The following is a 20527-nucleotide window of genomic DNA, read 5'->3' on the forward strand; positions in this document are numbered from 1 at the left end:
CGTCGCGCCGTAATCTTTCACAGGATATCTCATACGTATAAAAATTCAAAAGAGAAGCTCCATTATCGATTCGTTCTAAAATAAAAAGAAAGCACGGTAATATTTAACGCATAAGGAATAACTTTTGATTTGAAACCACACACAGCTTGAATATATTGTATTTCTCGATTATATAATTACAAAAAATTAATATTAAGAAAAATCATCATCTAATAATGAATATCTCTTGTTTACTGACACAACAGATTGTTGATATTTTTTCTTAAGAAATATCTGTTCCAAATTAAAGGCGAGAAGATTGAAGCAATCTTATACATGCAGACAATTTTCAGGATCATGACGCATAAATTCTTAGAGAGATATCTTTTGTATTAACTACAATTCAACATAAAAAATAGCATAAATTTATTTTATAGAAAATTTGATGAATGAAAGTAAGAGACATAGTATAGCACGCGGGGAGAAACTCATTGAACTCAATTTGACGAACAAAGGACACGTCTTCAGTATATGCGGATCGGCTCATTTTATGCTCAGCTTGCCATAAATATTTTCGCAACATCGCAAAGCGAGAAACATAAAACGGTTGAAGAATCTTCTTTCATGCGCTAAGATGCTACCGTTATTATTACACGACGGCGGATCCGGCGAGAATAAATTATTCGTAGACGATAAATAACTGTCCGTGCGCGTAGGAACGTGTATAAATGATGCGATGTCTTCGGTAACGTTGGCGTACACAAGAAGCGTCATTTTTACCAGTTTTTTCATTACCTCATTTTTTTTTGCAAGAGTAAACTGTGCTTGCGTGACGCGACTACGCGGGAATTAATGATGTACAGGTTTTTCTAAGTGCTTCTAAAGAGGCATTTTACGTTAATATTTCATTCAGTAAACATTTTTTTCAATAGATAGTTATTTTGCGAGCATTATCCATATTACGAAAATAAGCTTATGTTAGAAGAATGTCTCGACGAAAGAAAGATTCCTGGAATATCTACAATTACGTAGAAATAATAATTTCAGGAGAAATGTTGAAGTGTCGTTCTTTTAATAAATAAGGAATTAGAGAAAATTGCGCTTCTCTCGTGTGTGAAAAATACATTTGGAGAAAATCGAGAAAATATCGCGAGCGCGCTCGGAGACGTATAGAGGGGACATTTTGTAGAGATTTCTCCGCGTCGTGAGCATCAGGCTCGAGAGGCACTTTGCGGACATTTTCCGCAATGTGAAATTACGGCCCGGAGTCACGAAGCTGGCGAGCGCGCATGCACGCACGGTGGAGCTTTCGATCGTGCAGAATCCGGCGTGTTACGTGCGAGCCTCCGCAAACTCATCACGCTCAATTTACGGTATCGATCGATCGGGCGGACCGACCGACCGACCGACCGACCGGGGACGCGTCGTAAAGCAGAAGAGCGATATATTTCGGCTACGCATCGAGATATTGCCGGTGTGTGTCCAAGCTTCGTCCCGAATGGAACTCGTTTGTATACCTGCATTTATGACATCGTAATCTGACTTTGCATCGCGGAGTCTACCCTTACGTTTCGCCGAAACTTAAGGCTGCTCGCAGACATAAATTTCTCTTCTCGAAATAGTTTTTCACGTTGTCTGTTGGTAGAAAAAAATTAGGGGGCGCGTTCTTTCTCTTTGTCAAACAAATTAGAAGTATTTATCAGAATACCGAAAGAAATATTTAACTAACTTTTTAGCTTAATGCTTTTTTAATGTTTCTCTAGTTGTATAACTATTTTCTCACGTTATATTCTTTATCTGTTATAACATAAATTATGATACATTTATTCTTTACAATTAATCTAGTGTCATAATAGTCATATTATTTAAATTTGACTACGGCAACAATTAAAGATTAAGCGCACCGATGTATATTCGAAACATTATTTTTTTTTAAATAACTAGAGTAATAATAATAACAACAATGATTTGTCAGATTTTTATGTGTTTTCAGTCGAAATGGGAACCAATAAAAATATAAATGGTTCGAATCGCGTGATGTTTTTTGTGTGTAAATATCTGCTTTTCACGGCGCAAGAGCTTTAATTTTACGTTGGTGACATCATGGATTTAACTTTTGTTCGGGTCAAATGAATGCGGGCCAACGAAAAATTGGCTGGCGGGGGATACTTCGCAAAATAAGCCGAATGCGCGAAACGCCTGTGATTTACATGCGCGAAACACGGGGGGTTACAGATCGGATTTACTTTTTTCCGCGACGTTCGGATTTGAGTATCGCAGCTCTCGACGCGGTTGTTACCCTTTGCAAAAACTATCCCCGTCCGTCGATTCAGGAATTTCAATGTAGAATCCGATCTTCCGCCCCAATAAGCGCCGCGGAACGAGATAACTCGATCCGCGGAATATCAGGGAAAAATTCTACTCTCTCGAAGAATATAGGCGGGCGTGCAGGCTGGACGCATTTTTTTTTTAATCGTTGTGCCGATCGCGCGCACAAAGCGAATTGGAAAAATGACAAGTTTAATCGGGACTGTCGCGCGAGGACACGGTGCAGAATTTCTTCCCAAACTCTGTTCTTTTCTCTTCTCTTTCCTCGTTAAGTGAAAGATTCCGCTTGATCGCGCGATATTTATTCTCCTAAGAAAAATCCCATTTTCTGAAGAAAAAGCATGACAGTGCTACATTGGTCGATATATTTTCTGTGTATTATTTTATTTTTGAATTTTTCAGATTGTATATACTTCGATTGTTCGTATTTCTTAAACAAATTTTATTTTGCGGAAATAATTTTTTAATCTGTTCTCTCACTCTTTTTAGAAATTGTGATCTCTTCTTTGTATGCATCTGCTTTTCAATTATACAAATTCATGCGAATTATATCTTGTGACGAATTATATTCTTTGACTAGATTTGTTAGAAAGGATAATTATCTCTATTTTCTTTATATTATTTCTAATTAATAATTATCATTATTTACGTCTCGAGAGAAATTATCTAGGAGCAAGAGAGCTCCATTTCTAATAAATAAAAACGAAATTGAGAAAAAAGCGTCTAGTTTGTAATACATAAAAGGGATGGCATATTAACGCCTTTTTATAAGGATAGGCGTGTTCCGCGCTGTAACACACGAATACAACCCTCCCAAGAATTACGAAGCGCGCTTCCGTTTCTCCGCGTTTGTTTCTCCCTGCGATCTTTATTCCGCTTTCTTCTCGGCCCTTCCATCATTTTGCCGGCGTTCGTGCGATCGTAAGAGAGTGCATCCCCTCGTTAACACATGAAACGCGTTCCTCCCATATCCCTAATAGGAACTGATTCAAACGAGGTAGCGAAAGGCAACGGAAACTTTTATTTCTCCTTTTTGTATGTGTATCGACTATCCCAAGTCGAGAAAGGAGGAAAGAAAAGATAAAGTTGTTAATGAAAAAGTAGTAGACGTGTTATATTCGATCTTTTAATAATCAAGGGTCACACGAATATCAAAAGTACGTATGTGTATATACAATCAATTCTTCAATGATAATAATAAAAATCAGGCTACACAAGGTTGGACGAACATTTTATTGTATTTTATACATATTTATATCTTATGCCACACAAAGAGAATATATAATCAGTATATAAAATAATATTATATTTTGTAAAATCTGGATTAAAGAGAAAGGAAAAAAGAGAGAAAGAGGGAAAAGAATAATATATATTATACTTTTTTATTGTAATAAAATGGTTGTTTCTTTTTCGTCTTGATGTAATCAACTACTTATTCTCGCAGTCTCTCAAATAATAGATTTCCAATCTGAAAGTATAGTTGTTTGTCTTGGGAACCGCACACTTATCAGCATTAAAAGACAAACAAAAAAAAATAGAATAATGACGGTGTAATTCGTTCGGCAGCCAATACCGCGTTCGGTATTGAATGCTTGCTAGTGCATTTTTATAAATCTCGCTACTGCATTTCGCATTTATCGGGGTCGCAACAATACAGTCAGCGATACGAAGCAACTAATTATAATCCCAAAAGTTGCGCGGCTACGTGCGCGGCTTTTCGAACAACGTTTGGTGCTTGACGAGAACTTTTCCACTCTCGCTCCCCTCTTATGCTTTATATCCCTGCTTTCCCGGATTCCCCGCTTTCCATCCCGCTCGATTTTCCCAGGGCATAATTAGAATCCGGGCCGCAGCCGCCGTCGCTGAAACAGTCTTGGTACGGATAATATAGATGTAACTGATACGATTTTTTCTTCTTTCTCTCTTTCTCTTTCTTGCTCTCAAAGTTTATCCTATTATATCGAATAAAAGAATTTATCAACCGTTAAAAATTTTAAACCGTCGACGGTGCAGTGCAATACTGTGAGCATGATTAAAAGAAAGAACCTCCGGAAAGCGAAACTATGTGCAGTTACGCAAGCTGCTGCCGCGCCCGAGATCGTGCTCGGGAAGTGACTCGCTTTTGGCGATAATTAAGCTCCCGTGGCGGTAATCGGTTCGCCGTTATTATTATTGCGACGATGATCGCCGCCGGCCGATAATCGTTTCTGCGAAAAATCCTGGAGAAACTCTCACGCGCTTTACAGCGATTGACGGAGATTGCTGCGAATAAGGACATCTAAAGAAACTTTTACTCTGCGTTTGACTCGATTCTAAATTGCAACGTGGTTTATACTGTATGCTTTGAAGGTCACATCAATTAATTGCGGTGTAATATGATTTGAGATCATTTTATGTCGACGAGGCCGTTCAAATTCTGGGAAATTAATTTCTACACGATTTAAGAAATTAGAAATTATATAGAATAAAAATTTATAGCGTTAGTAAAACAATTGATTAATAATATTAGGAATTTGTTGATCAAAAAATCATGTATTTCTATTAATTTTTGAAGAAAAAGAGAGACCGTGAAGTTATATATAAGCCAGGTTTTCCCACGTGTGTTTCGCGTTGTCGCGATATAAATAATCGATAATATGTGAAAGCAATTAATTATTGCCTTCATGACGATGATGTATTCCCGGCGCGGCGGTGCGACCGATCAGTTGGAACAATCAACTAATATTATTTACGAAACTCCTGCTGATATATACCGTGTCTATATCACGCGAGAGATATTTACGTACATTCACGCTGCAATAACTCGCGCAATTTTAATCACGGCCAAAGTTATCCATATCCGTTTCGAGTTTTCGAGAGTTCGTAGGCGAACTTTGAAATTCACAAAAATTGGATCTGCAGGAAGCTCACATCACATCACATCTGTCGAATCACGATAATTTCTTATTTTGTACCAGTTTGATTTCGAATCGAAGTAGAAACACTCGATGCAGATTCTGGCAAATAATCGTAATTTCTAGAGCGAATCTTTGCTATTTCAAGTCAGGCAAATGTAATACAAAACCGTATTCTTTTTAATCGCGAAAATTAACCGTGTGCATATTCAATAACAAAATAATTTATAATTGCATAAAAATGTATTAGTAAATTTAAAGATAAATTATTGGAAATTTTCCATCTCGAAAAATTTCATTTATTTGATAGATTTTGGAAATGCTCGTGTGTATTCTTTTTTTTTTCACATATAGTATCTTTCATAAAAACAGTTATATAAATAAATTATATATAAATATATAAATGAATTATATAAGTAACTAGTAACTAGTAGAAACCAGAATCTTTTTCCATAATTATTATTCCGAAACTTAGCGCTATTTTGTCTAATTTGCAATTCGAATCCGCCTGAAAAAAACTTGCGCGCAGATCGAGATATGGTTTTGTCGAACGCCCGAAGCGGGTAGCATCGAATTTTTTTCAACCTTCACAATGAGGACGTCGGGGAAAAAAGTGGAGAACGATGGCAGAGAGCGAAGTTAGCACAGGCAAGCACGAGCGCGATAAGTGGGGAAGAAGCACGGTATTCAGTCGTTGTCGTCGTTGTCGTCGTTGTCGTCGACGTTCTCGTCGTCGTCATCGTCGGTGCGAACGATGGCGAACCTGTCGCGGGCAGGGGAGGAGGAAGTGGATGAAAAGTTCGAAATAAAACGATAACGAGCACACCGCACGCCGCGGCGGGTTTGCCGGCAGAAGCCGTCTGCTTATTACGTCACGCTGAACGTAGTTACTAATTAGTTACATTCAAAGCGCCGTACGAGCGAGGACGACTGTTGGGCAAGGGGGGAGAGGATAGCGGACGGGGGTGGCTGCCTCACCAACCCCCGGTGAATTTGTTTTCTCGCTGCGGAAGGAGAAAAAGAGATGGAGAGACACGAGAGAACGGGAGAGGGATGTTTTGTACGTAAGAGCGAGAAAGAGAGATGAAGGGCGACGAGAGACACACGACGCGAGAGGGAAAAAGTGGTGGAAGGAACGCTGGAAAAAGAGGAGGCGGTTGGCGGCCAGGGGTTGGTCCGCGGGGGTGGAAAAGGCCGGAGCAAACGAGCCCGCGCGTCCTTCACCCCCGGATAGGTAGGTAGGTAGGTAGGTAGTTGAACGCGGTCTCCCGCCGTCTCCTCTCTGTCTCTCGTACTTCCGGTCTCTGCTGTCCCTTTTTCTTTCCTCCCTCTCTTTCTCTTTTTCTCATCCCTTTTCTCTTTTATATCTCCTCTCTCGTTTCTGTCCCATTCCGTACTCGGCTCTCGCAACCCTTTTATTTCGCGATCTCGTTTCCGCGGCAGTGCACCTTTTTTTTCCCTTCCGACCTGTATGCTCGGCCTTCTCTCCGCCAACCTCGCCCCTGTTTTGTCCTTTACGCGCCCGCTTTTCCGACTTTCCGTTCCGACTGCCTGCGTATCCAGCGCGAAATCGATCGACTGAAACGTGTTCCGGAGCGGCCGGAACGAACGAGAAGGAATTGTGGTAAAACGGGGTATATGAGACGTTTTAAAGGAATACCACAAGAAAAGGATGCAACGGTTGCTCGAACGTAACGGCCCCGTTGTGTCAGTTTTTCTGGATTTCCCTTCCGACACCGTGTTGTTGCTCTTGTTTTCCCAATGCATCCTCGCACCTCTGAACAAATCCAAAAATAACACCTCTTACCGCGAAGATCTATTTGAGATTATTTGTTTATTCAATTGACTTTTTTTACCTCTTTGTCACACATTTGATTTTTTATATTTTATTTTATCTTGATAAAATTTTTCTTAGAATACAAGAATTTATGTTTCTTGTTTGATTTATGTATATTTCATTTATATACGCATTTATTTAATCATTGGATGTACACGTCGCTATTAATATGTTCACATTCACTTTTATATTCTTCATTTTATTATCTATCTAATATGCGCATGCCATTATTTTCTGTTTGCCTCGAGGGAATTATATTCCAAGGCGAAATAAAATTATCTATCTATATATTTAACTCGGCTTATCGAAAGCAAAGCAACTTTGGACTGTACCGTTGGTTGCATCCCCGGTGTTATTAATTACAACGGGCAATATCGAGCGTCGTTAAGAGTCGTGGAAGCGTCGTTGTATCGTGGAACTGGCCGGTTTAGAAGTAACGACGAGTACACGCGGCCACCGTTGGTTTCGGACGCCCGTATTAACGTCCGGAAAATCGGATTATGTCGTGACCTACAGCACCGCCTGTCTACTAACTCCTGCATTAGCCTCCCTTCGAGCAAATTGCATTTATCCTGCAGCAGGAGCGAGACTCCGATCGGCTCTCGGGTCTCTCTATCCTCTTTCTCTCTAGCTGCCTTTCCGAGAGTATTCTACGGAGGTAAATTGCTAATTCGCGAGTCGCGCAAACAACACTACGGTGAAAATCCGCGCTTACTTCGACGTCGATAATAATTATTCCACGGACATTGAACGCGCGGACTTTAAAACCCAAATGCTCTTGCTAAATACCCAGTTTTTTGCCCAACGACCAGCATATTTATAACAGTTTGTAATAAATATTGCATAAAATGTGTGGGTATCCGCTTTTTTTTATATCAACGATACGAATTTCCTAGCGATAATATCGGGGAGATAGAAAGCGAAGAGAGTGCTTAATGCATCCAAGGAAGAAGATTGCGTGGTTTCTGAAGTTAACGATGCTCCTCCGCGATGATGCTCCGTTCGCACGCGATCGATAATTTCAATAAGGAGAAAAGTCGCCGTATGATTGAGAAACGAAGCAAGTGAAATAAAAGTCGAGCGAAGAGGCGGAAATAAAGTTGATCCCACAAGCGTTTCCGCAGACTACCTTTTGAAAAGAGTAAAAAGTTCGTAAGCAAAAACTATCAATGTCATATATGTTTGAACAATTAATTTTTATTAAATAATTTTGTGTGCAAAATTAAGATGCATCGAGATTGATTTCTAGATTTTTAAAAAGTGGAAAATTTTGAAATTGGAAACGGGAGATTCTTCATAAAATAAATACAGCTGGCTGTGATACAAATAATATTTTATGGCAAATTAAATCGCGGTAGGTATGTAAATCGCACTTGAGGCAACCACAATAATTGACAGTATCGTGATGGTAATTTAATGACCAAATCGAAAGTGCGAGACATCGAAGGTTGCGGTTAACGATAAAGAATCGGGGATCTATTTTGTCTGTGGATCTCGTCCTGTAATAGCAATAGCCGCGAATTCTTTCGCAATGGTACTATAGCCACGTATCTTCGCAAAGTGACAGGTGCAATTACGTTTACTTGGACGTTCAAGGCTCTCTCGGTCAAGCCACGGATATTACGCGCTGCCAAGCGAGTATGAATCGAAGGATCGGCTTTCGATTCCATTACGTCGAAGGACGTGCAACGAAAATGGCATGATCCTTTTGAAATAAATCTTACGTGCAATAAGATAATCATCTGCGCGTCACACACTAGTTAATTTACTATGTTCAGTAATAATATCTAATTTATAAACGTCGTGTCGTAAGCTATAATAAATAAATTTTATTGTCAATAAAGTTACATCTTATTAATGCACATAAAATATTTTCGATTTTTTAATTTTATCATAACTTGCTGCATCCTTGCATATTTAACATCTTTTTTGCACAATATAGTACTTGTTATGTGTATTTTGTTTATCGATATTTTACTTATGTGATTGAAAACAACAGTTAATATTAATTTCTATTGCACTATTAGTATTAGTTAACTGGTCAAATAGTTAGTGGATGCAATGTATATCGATTCTTAATACGATAAATTTCCAAAAAGCAAATGATTTAATTTATTTGTTTAATTGAAATATATTTTACCGTTTTTGCTTTATATTGATACGTGATGTCTGATTTTATCGCATTTCTGAATTTGAATCCCCGAATTTAAAATTATGAAATATAAATTTTGAAAAAGCGCAGTTTTTTAATACATATATTAATTTTTTTTACTCTTATGCATTTTAATAAAAAAACATTGAGTTTATATATTGCAGATGTATTTGATTTGATTTTTCATTGAAAAATAATATTACATCAAATGTGAATAATTAGTCGATAGTAATTATAATTATCCTCTGATAATTGCTGTTGTGTGTATGTATATGTATATATGAGTTCATCAGTTTTATATGTCCCTTTATTATTCGAATACTTCTTTCTCAATTTACTGTTTTTATACGATTGATATGTGTTGTTGTTTTAAATGCAAATATGTCATTGCAAATAACATTCGCATACGAGATACAATATACAGCAGATGATAATAGTAATGTAATTGAGAATGCGTTTTGGATATTGTCGAGATTGTTCCATAAATCCTATTGTGGTGCACAGATATAATTACACATATTATTATCTTTTTAACTTCATCTCTCTCTCTCTCATCAAAATAAAGTATCTTTATACAAAATTGAAATGAGAAAAATATCGAAATATCATCTAGACGATAGATAAAAATTCACATTAAGAAAATTTTATGCATCACGAGTGTATGCGCTGCAAGTGATATTCTTTGTCTAACAATAAATAGTGGCTGAACAGTGAATGTTCGTTCGCAGAAAATGATTTCTAACAAGTAGACAAGCTGTCCGTCAGTAAAAAAAAAAAAAAACATGAATTGCATAAGAGAAACAAAGACACGAAGGGACAAAGAGGACGAGAGAAGGATATGAATGATGAGTCCGATTTTTAATGAAAGCCGCGCCACGTCGCGCGGAGAAAGGAAGAGTGCGTACATACATGACCGCGTTTGTTTCTGGAGGACCCTTCAGACCACAGAATCATCCAGTTACGCCCCAGGGGATGAGGGAGAAAAATCCTAATAATCGCTGGTCGAAAAATATCGCCGGCAAACTCCCTCGACCGTTTAATTGCGCGCCGAGGCACAAAGCATATTGGTTTCCCGGTCGCATTTTCCTACTTTTCTTTCCATCAATCGTCCATCCCCGTCTGCTTTCTCTCCCTTTGTTGCGATTTTCATCGAAATTTATCACATATACAAGGATATCTAATATATTGTAGTTAAAAAAATTATTTCTTTTTCTCTCATATTTATTACAGTAATACAAAATTTAATAGCTTTTAATAGCATAATTAACAATTTTATCTTTGAAATTCATATACTTTATTTATATTGATATACGTTTAATTACATATATGTTTAATTATATCGATATAAAAGTTAGAAATGTTTGTGAAATTATGTGAGATGTATTATTTTAATTCTGACGCGATCAATTATTCTTTTTTCTCATTCAACTTTCTTTTTATTTTTCTCCTAGCTTTTTTTGTCATTTGCATAGACTGATTACAATATTCATCACTCTTTCTTAGTTTGTCCCAGATTGCAGATTATGATACTGATATTGCAATTATCTTTTTTAACAAGTATAGTCACGTATTGGGGAAAAGTTTAATAGTTAAATATATGATTACATATCACGCGTACATACATACACATACAGATAATCATTTGCAAACGCATGTTGTATTATAAGCAGAATTGTTAACGATGCAGCAATTTAAAAAAATGTGATAAGTATTGTAGTTGAAAATCATGTTCTTTTAGATAATATAAATGTGTCATAGAGACTCATTTAATAATTTCTTTTAGAACTTTTGTAAACATAGAATAATTATACTTTGTGATAATTATATAAATCATAAAACAAAAATAAGTATACATATATACGTATATAATATATTAAAATTATATAAATTTTTAACGCACAGCAACAGAGATTGTCACAGAAGTTATTTAATGAGTAATGAGGAAATAGATTTTCATGTTTGATTGTTGAAATTGTTTCGAATGTTGAAAATAGACAGTTTTTCGATTTATCAACGCTTTAAATAGGCGAGCAAAATGTGCAAGAAAACTTTATCGATTACAGAGTTGCGACATACTTTTTAAATAGAAACTAATGTGAATAATCGACAACATATTTCTAAACATTCTCTAAATATTATTAAACATTAAATCATTTAAATCACTTTGTACTAAAAGATAATTTTAGAAACTAACTTTAACTTGTGTGCAAAATTTATCTACTACATGATGTTCAAAATTAAGCACAGATATTGTTGAAACAATTTGCGTTGTATATTAAAGCTTAATAAAAATATATTGCAAATAATAATTATATTATTGCTATTAATTATTTAAAGTTACACAAATACCGAGTCTTTTAAATATAAATATATTTATAGTCTCATATTTATCTCATTTCTCTTACATGATTACAATATTTCTTTTAAAATTATCAATATCAGAAGATTTCATAAAAATTTTTCATAAAAAAACAAGAATCAATATATGTAGTTGTATTTCTTTTACATTTCATATGTTTGTTTCTAAATATGATTAAAATATTTATCTTTCTCTCTCTCTCTCTCTCTCTCTCTCTCTCTCTCTCTCTCTCTCTCTCTCTCTCTCTCTCTCTCTCTCTCTCTCTCTCTCTCTATAATAAAATAAAAATAATTGGATAATAATAACTGGATTTAATTAATCTTTTATTGCTACACGAAAATTTGATTTTTTAATTTAAATATAATGATTACATATTACAATTTGCATGGAAATATCCATTTGTTCGCAAACGGTGCGTGATATAGTAACACCGTGCGTCGAATAATTCAGCATTAAACGTAAAATCAAATATTTGTCACGAAAATTCCATGTCCGGCGTCGTACGATCATCAGTAGCTGCAATACCAATGTGTCATTTGCGGTATACCGGCTATTTCTATTTATTGTAATGTTTACTGATACTGTTGCATTTATGTAGTATGGTATTTATTATTTTTTGTGAGAAAGAAGATTAGAACGTTTTATATCATGCTATGTTATAAAGTAATTTTAAAGCAATACTAATTTTATGGAACCGATGTGAATCTGGCGCCCAACTTAATAAAAAATAAAAATAAATAATACAGTTCGTTTGTACCTCGTTTGTACCTGTTTGTACCGTTTGATTTTTCGTTTGTACCTCAAAGGGTTAAAAAATACCAGGGGGTGAAAAAATCGCCAGCGCCCAACTTTAAGATATTTTAATTTCATTAGAGCCATTCGAAAGAGAATCGTTTGTACCCGTTTGTACTTCCTTTAAAAACGTTTGTACCTCAAAGGAACCGGAAGTACAGGCTTTTCAAAATTCGACCAAGAGGTAGTTTCGTCATTTTTTGAGATTTCGAAAAACGGCCAACGCCACTCGAAAGAGAATCGTTTGTACCCGTTTGTACCTCCATTCAAATCGTTTGTACCTCAAAGGAACCGGAAGTACAGACTTTTCAAAATTCGACCAAGAGGTGCTTTTGCTATTTTTTGAGATTTTGAAAAACGGCCGACGCCACTCGAAGGAGAATCGTTTGTACCCGTTTGTACCTCCATTCAAATCGAACCTAATTAGATGATTAAAAGGAGAAAGAACATAAGAATCATATGAAAGAGGATATACCTATTTTTAAATATAACCTATTTTTAAATATAATAATAGTATGATAAAATGCAGGGCTTAATTAAATATGTTCAATGCTGTAATTTTGTCATGAAACTTTATTAAAAAGTCACCTACTTTTTAACACAATGTATATATTTATCTTTTGTCTTTGTCTGCAAATTTCTCATTTACGCGCGTAATTTATTAATATGTCCTTTTAAATAAATATAGTCGCAGAATCATTTAATTTTCTAAAATATTAAAAAATTTATTTAAAATATTAATTTATTCAAAAATTTTATTTATTCTAAAATATTAATTTATTTTTCTAAAATTTTCTTTTTCTAAAATCTAAAATATACATTTTGTGTGTGTAGTTATGCTTTTATATTTTAACATCATTTTTATATCATAACATCGAAGAAATATTTTTGTTCAAAAGCTATTACAACGTTTAGTTATCAAATTGCAATACTCAGCGAAAAATACAAGTAACGCAATAATTATAATAGTTCAAATATTCCAGTTATTATGTTCGATAGTTATAAATTAACGTATTACTTTTACTATTTATGTATCTTTGAGGCTGTGTGTGAAAACAATAGTCAAAATACTTCGAATTTGTCTCCAAGATTATAGTATAGTAGAAATTTATCTTCGATCTTTTATGTTGCGAAAAATATTTATTAACAACATATACCAGACTTTTAGTTATATTAGCTGTTTGTACACATTTTGAATACGTACATGTCGTCAGCTATAAATCACGTTGCGTACAGATGAAGAAAATATTTATGCGACCTATTAAAACATACAAACCATGCATCGAATGCTGCCATGACCATGGTTGTCGCTATAGTGAGCGGAATAGCGAGCAAATAAATTCTCATATTGTCGAAAAACAAAGCGTCGGCTCTCGAATCGCAATCGATCGTGTTGCATGCATGCTTAAATAACAATGCAAACGTGTTATCGTAAAATTGGTTTATATAATAATTGCTTTGACTTCTTTTAATATTATTATATTTTCGATTAGATTAAGATGTATGATAAAATCTTCATCGATTAAACTATAGTTTTGCTACTTTGTAGCAACTATTGCATCATTTGTTTCTTTTTTACTATTGCATTTATTAATATTTATAATTAGTATTCTCTCTTTCGTTATTTGCTATATACATATAATAAAAAAATTAAACAATGTGTAAAAAAAACTTTCTACATTCTTGACAATCGTGTTTCTGATTTATTTAGAAGCAAATTGTGTCAGTCTTAATCATTTCTATTTTTATTTCCTGTTATTAATAGCTAGCTCGGTGACAAAAGCAGGAGAGATTGTATAAATTCATTTTCATCATATTTTAATTTTGAAAATTTCAATTGAGTAATTTAATCATTAAATTAATATAATCACACATATAAATAATATATAAACTAATATAATTTTAGAATAATAATTGCTCAGAGTGTGACAGTTTTCTTGCAACTTAATTAGTTTGTGACTGAATTTTTTAAAAATTTCTATAAAATCTAAATTACCTAAGTAATTTTTTTATAAAATTTTAATATAACAAACATATAGTATTATTAAATTAAATATATTTAAATATATTATTTATTTATTCATTATACAATAGTTTATAATTATATTTGATCACTAAATTGTTTAAAGTTATGGAGTATAAATAATAAATTATAATATGTTTTAAAAATATATTTATTATAGACGAATTTCTAGTATATATATTTGTTTAATAATATTAGTAAAATCTCAATATATGGGGAATTATATGCAACATATGTATAATATATGTATATCCGTTAAAATCTCAATATGTTTCTCAACTTCAACTTCCATTTCAAATTCTTTTCAAGAGAATGATAACCAAATTTAGCCAATCCACGAACCTCTGAAAATAATGAAGAAAATTTTATTACAAGATTAATATAATTTGATTTTTATACATATACACTCACGTACACATACACATCTCTCCCCCCCCCTTTCTCTTATTGAATCATTACTAATCTATATGACCAGTTTTCTCTTTATTATCGATATATTCAACAAGAATTCAACACATTACGGGAAATAAGAATTATCGTTTTTTATTAGTTTGAGCTCGCATACATGTTAATATTAATCGAATTATAGTTATATTGTCATTGAAGAAGTCGAAAATATAATAAGGTTATAATTATTCGAATCATGACTTACTTGCGGCATACGCAAACACGATCATTATTGCATCTTCCTCCGGTTTTTCCCCTGAGAAGACAATGAGCGGCGCAAGCGCTATGATCAACACCCGCACCAGATAAAAGATCACAAGTGAATCTACGTGCGCGATGATGTTCTTTGACAGGTGTTTCTTGTGTCATTTGCAATTTCAAAGATTCATCTTCCTTCTGCGGCAGCCATTTCTGAGGCTCCGTATTTTTATCTAAAATACATAATAGAGAAATGGTGTTTTTATATCAAAATCACAATTAAAGATAGTTATTATTATTTAAAGAATTGAAATAATTACAAAAATATAAAATAAAAAGTTACTTTAAAGTATTTGCATGTATACGTAATAACAATAGTGCTTTTTTACTATATAAATATAAATTTAAATATAGTTTAAAAATTATTTTTTTAATATATAAAAAATAAGAGAGCACACATTTCATACATATATTTTATTTATAAGAAAAATCACTATTCGAACACTCTTATTAAGCGTACATTTTTGTCGAGAATAATTTTTTTTATGAAATTTTATATATATACCTATATATAATAAATATATTTAATTAATAAATATATTTAATTAATTTAATATTACTTCTGATCATACATACCTTCATTAGGAACTGCGATAGCGACCGCACTTACGATCAAAAGGGCGAACACGTAAATCTTCATCTTGACGAACGATGAGTGTTTTGTCAAATCTTGTAGTACAATACCGTTCAATACTTTGAGCGTGTGTTTTATATACTAATCAGAGTGAAAATTGTAGATAGTGGAAACATTGACGTAGCGATAAATTTAGTGATTCCCCGATACGGGATGTCTCATCGGAATTTCCCTGTTCGAAAACACAAAGCAAATGTATATATTTATATTTGCATAAAAACATTTGACATCTGGTACATCTGTGATTACATAATAGTCATAAAAATAAAATGTGTTAATGTAGCGATTTTATTTTCGTTCTGATATTAATGTATAATTTATATTTATAACGGTCGCACATCATGCACACACAGCAAAAACGTTTTTATGTTTTTCTTTTCATTAATGTTATTATTTCATATAAAAGTTGTTGTAAGCAAATATAATATTAACGAAAATATTTTGCATTTTTTTGTCTACAATATCATGAAAAATTATATAAATAAACTACTTAAATATTACACATAACTTTCATAATAACATATTTGTTCATATATAAGGCGTATTTTCTCTTTAATTCATTTAAAAATACAAAATTAGATGAATTGATTGTGCATGAACGATAAATTGCCAATTTATTCTATTATATTGAAATGATATTTTAAACAATTTTTACGCGCTGCATTTCTTAAGAATTTTTTTTTCCTTTTAAAATAAAAAGTATATAATACACATAAAAAATATATAACACATTATATATATAGCCAACCTAATTTATACAATATATTTATACAATAATATTTTAGAGAATAGCGAATTATTTGATGCGACAAATTTTTAAGTTATGACCATGAATTATAATTATAAGCATATGCTTCTCTGTAAAGTATGTACATTGAAAAGCAAAGTTCTAATCTAAGCACATTTATAATTGATTTAATATTGAGATTTGATGGGGGGGGGGGGTTAAATAATATTTATTATATATTTCTAGTGTACATTTATTTATTTATTTATTATATATATTTCTTGCATACATACATTATTTGTATTTAATAATGATAAATAATAAAAGTTATAATTCAAATAATGTAAATTATACGCGACATATTTATACCCTATCGATCAAAATTTTTATGTATCCAAGGGAACAATTGCCATAATCAGATTTAACCAAACCATGATTTCCTGAAAACAATAAAAATGACTTTATTATGGAATTAAAATATCTTAGCAAAATATATATAATTGTCTCTTATTAGTCATTATTAATTTACAATGCTAATTTTTTTAATTACCTAATATTCAAACCATTAATATACTCTATTAGCAGTAATAATATTAATTAAAAAGTTTTCTTTAATTTATGAACTTTTTATTTAATTAACGAAATAGTCGGGAATATAAGGCTGTAATTATATATATATTCGAATACCAATTTATTTGCGACATAAGCAAACACCCTCTTCGGTGCATCTTCCTCCTTTTTTTCTCTTGAGAATGCAATAAATAGCGCAAGCTCTATGATTAAAACCATCTCCCAAAAATTTGCATAGAAAATTGACCCTAAGTTCAGGATGATCTTCTTCGACAGGTGCCAGTTGCAATTCCAAAGTTTTGTTTATATTTTCCAATAAATTATTTTCCAAAGTTTCGTTTTTATTTTCCAATAAATCTAGGAGTACCCAATCATTTTCATCTAGTAGTTCATCTAGTACATAATATATAGGGAGAAGGATATATACAAAATTATATACGTAAAAAATTATTATTATTTACAAAATTGAAATAATTATCTACAAAAAGTACTTAAAAGATTATTTTGAAGAATTTTCAAGAATAGTAATATTAATATATTCAATAAAAGTATTCAATAAAAAAATATATTTAATGAAAAGACAAATTATAAAAAGATATTTTAAAATTATTTTCAATAGCATACATGTATTTCACTTAATTTATAAGTTTTTAAACAGTTTTCTCTTGTTAGACATTATACTTATGTTCAAAATGAATTGCGAAGTTATATTAAGTTTGTCTAGCAGCGAATTATAATAATATGTAGTATGTATAATAATATGCACGTACCTTCCATAGGCAATGCAATAGCGACTGTAGCCATGATCAAAAGAACAAATACGTAGATCTTCATTTCGTTTAGTAATGTCTAGCAATTGTCAGAACTCGTAAATACAATAACATTAAATTGAGCAGTATGTCATTGTGCTTTATATACTATTTAAGATAATTACAATCTTATCATATTTAATGGAAAGAATGTTGCTAAATAATGATAAATGATGATTTCAAATGTGAGCAAACGTTCCATTGAATTTTTACAGAGATAAGAATAAATATATATTTACATTTTAATAAAGATATATCTGATTATAGCTATAAACACCTGGAAAAACAAGATATAACGATTATTTCTATGCAATCATATTAATGTAAAATTTATATTTATAATGATACGATCAAAACAATAAACGTTCCTTATTTTTTCTGTACTAATATAATATGTAATTATATATACATATATATATATAAAAAAATCAATTTAATAAAAATAATACTGTTAACAAAATATTTATATTTTTGTCTAAGATGTCAAAATTTACTGATTAAATATAAAATTGAAACATGCACACATTCGCGCGAATATTCTTGATAATTAAACGAGATTATATATTTTTAGATTATATCTTTGGACAAAAAATGATTCCTATTAGTGTACAAATGATAGTAACTTAATTTGATATCAAATACTTTATGTAGGATGAACACATTATCACACATTTCTAAATTTTTTCGTAAAGTACAAAGTAAAGATTTTTTTCAAAAATTGCTAAATGTTAAAATGAGGGAAAGAGGGAGAGAGAAAGAGAAAGAGGCATAAAATGATAATGATAAGTAATTATTAATTTTTATGTTAGCATTACTAAAAATCACATATATATTTTAATCTTCTAAAAATTCATTATTATAAAATAGCGATGATATTAGATTATCATTTAGTCACGAAGCTGTTTGTTCATTATAGCTAATATAATAGTATATATAGATTACAGTGTACGTTTATTCATCCTAATATATTATTATTAATATTGCTAATTAATACTGATAACTAAATCTTTGATGACGGTTAATCATGGTACAATCTAATGAGTGCGATAGTCAAGAGTCATAGAGATATCACATATAAATATTACAGTTTAAGATAATATTGCGATCACCAATTGTTAATTCAATAATAGATAGTATCCCTTTCTAAAAAGGCATGCTGTTGACATTATTGTCGCTTTTTCGCGATTGGCTGTCTCGATTCGCGTTGTGCGTTATATTTATAGCATCGAGCAGCTATCATTGCGAGGGTTAGCAGTTTGACAGTTTGTCCAAAATAAAATTAAATACAATAATATTATGTTTTAAATAATATGTTATAATACATTAAACTTGATTAATATTTTTGACAGTTATCAGCTGATCTCTGTCAAAAAATATTTATCGCGGACAAAGTATTATAACATATTATATTACAAAATATTATTATTTTAATTATATTATGTTGTAAATAATATATGTTATATGATATATACTTATAATATATACTTTGTCCGCGCGATTAATATTTTTTGACAGAAATCAGCTGATAACTGTCAAAAATATTAATCGAATTTAAAGTATTAAAACATATTATTTCATTATTTTATTTTATTTTATTTTGGACAAACTGTCAAAGCGTGCTAACTCTCGCGATGACAACCTCTCGATGCTATGAATATAACGCACAACGCGAATCGAGACAGCCAAACAGCTGATCGCGAAAAAGCGACAACAATGTCAATAACATGCCTTTTTAGAAAGGGATATTATCTATTATTGAATTAACAATTGGTGATCGCAATATTATCTTAAACTGTAATATTTATATGTGATATCTCTATGACATCGCTCTCATTAGATTGTACCATTCTTGTATTTAATATACATAATTTATATATGCGCAGTATAGGGTTCGCGGCAACAAAGTATCGATTTTTAATATTATAAGGCAAGCCAAAAATTCATCGTTTATATATTTTGATAGTACATTGTTTGTAAAATATTTTGGTACCGAGAGCAGACACCAGCGTACAAATTCTTTTTATTTAATATATATAATATAATATATAATAAGATGAGAATGCGCTGCATAGGGTCCGCGGCGACATAGGCTCATATTCTGAATCTTTCTTTATCGATAAAAGAAGATCCAGAATATGGACCATTGTGTCGACATTTAATATATTAAGATGAGCCAAAAATCTATCGAAATATATGAGCGATGAAATCAAAGTTTAAACGTTTTTTTTTGCGAAAATTAAGGCCTGTGTAAGTCGTAGAACATTTTCTGAAGGCGGGTTTTAAAGATCTCGTCAAGGCCTACAGAATGAGCCCTCAGAAAATGTTGTACGACTTACACAGGCCTTAATTTTTTAATTCAAAGTTTAAACGTTTTTTTGCGAAAATTAAGGCCTGTGTTAGTCGTACAACATTTTCTGAGGGCTCATTTTGTAGGTCTTGAAGAGACCTTTAAAACGCGCCTTCAGAAAGTGTTCTACGACTTACACAGACCTTAATTTTTTAATTCAAAGTTTAAATGTTTTTTGCGAAACGAGACAGGCCTTAATTTTCGCGAAAAACTTTTAAACTTTGATTGCAAAAATTAAGATCTAGAACATTTTCTAGTAGGCGCGTTTTGAAGGTCTCTTCAAGACTTACAAAACGAGCCGACAGAAAATGTTCTAGGCCTTATAGAGGCCTTAATCTTTTCAAGTTTAAACGTTTATCGGGAAAATTCAA

The 20527-nt window shown here is 32.3% G+C and overlaps 3 protein-coding genes across 4 annotated transcripts in view; 1 reads left to right on the forward strand and 2 right to left on the reverse strand.

Moving 5' to 3' along the window:
- Nucleotides 1-20527, forward strand: part of LOC145940867 (uncharacterized) — a 118556-nt gene that overhangs the window by 96309 nt on the left and 1720 nt on the right. The gene's annotated exons all lie outside the window — the stretch shown is intronic.
- LOC145940802 (defensin-like) lies at nucleotides 14498-15792 on the reverse strand. Its single transcript, XM_083046365.1, has 3 exons — nucleotides 15646-15792; nucleotides 15017-15242; nucleotides 14498-14708 (listed from the first exon to the last, which is right to left on the reverse strand). The coding sequence occupies exons 1-3, from the start codon at nucleotides 15707-15709 to the stop codon at nucleotides 14690-14692; spliced, it is 309 nt and encodes a 102-aa protein (XP_082902491.1). The 5' UTR covers nucleotides 15710-15792; the 3' UTR covers nucleotides 14498-14689.
- LOC145940801 (defensin-like) lies at nucleotides 16684-17895 on the reverse strand. Of its 2 annotated transcripts, none has more exons than XM_083046363.1 (3): nucleotides 17771-17895; nucleotides 17118-17393; nucleotides 16684-16870 (listed from the first exon to the last, which is right to left on the reverse strand). In XM_083046363.1, the coding sequence occupies exons 1-2, from the start codon at nucleotides 17832-17834 to the stop codon at nucleotides 17122-17124; spliced, it is 336 nt and encodes a 111-aa protein (XP_082902489.1). In that variant the 5' UTR covers nucleotides 17835-17895; the 3' UTR covers nucleotides 16684-16870; nucleotides 17118-17121. The 2 variants fall into 2 exon arrangements, with proteins under 2 accessions (XP_082902489.1, XP_082902490.1); XM_083046364.1 differs by having other exon boundaries at nucleotides 17118-17357; nucleotides 17771-17883.

This window comes from Prenolepis imparis, unplaced genomic scaffold (assembly GCF_030444845.1).
Source record: "Prenolepis imparis isolate NDT839.2.m4 unplaced genomic scaffold, iyPreImpa1.0 SCAF_9, whole genome shotgun sequence".
Lineage (NCBI taxonomy): Eukaryota > Metazoa > Arthropoda > Insecta > Hymenoptera > Formicidae > Prenolepis > Prenolepis imparis.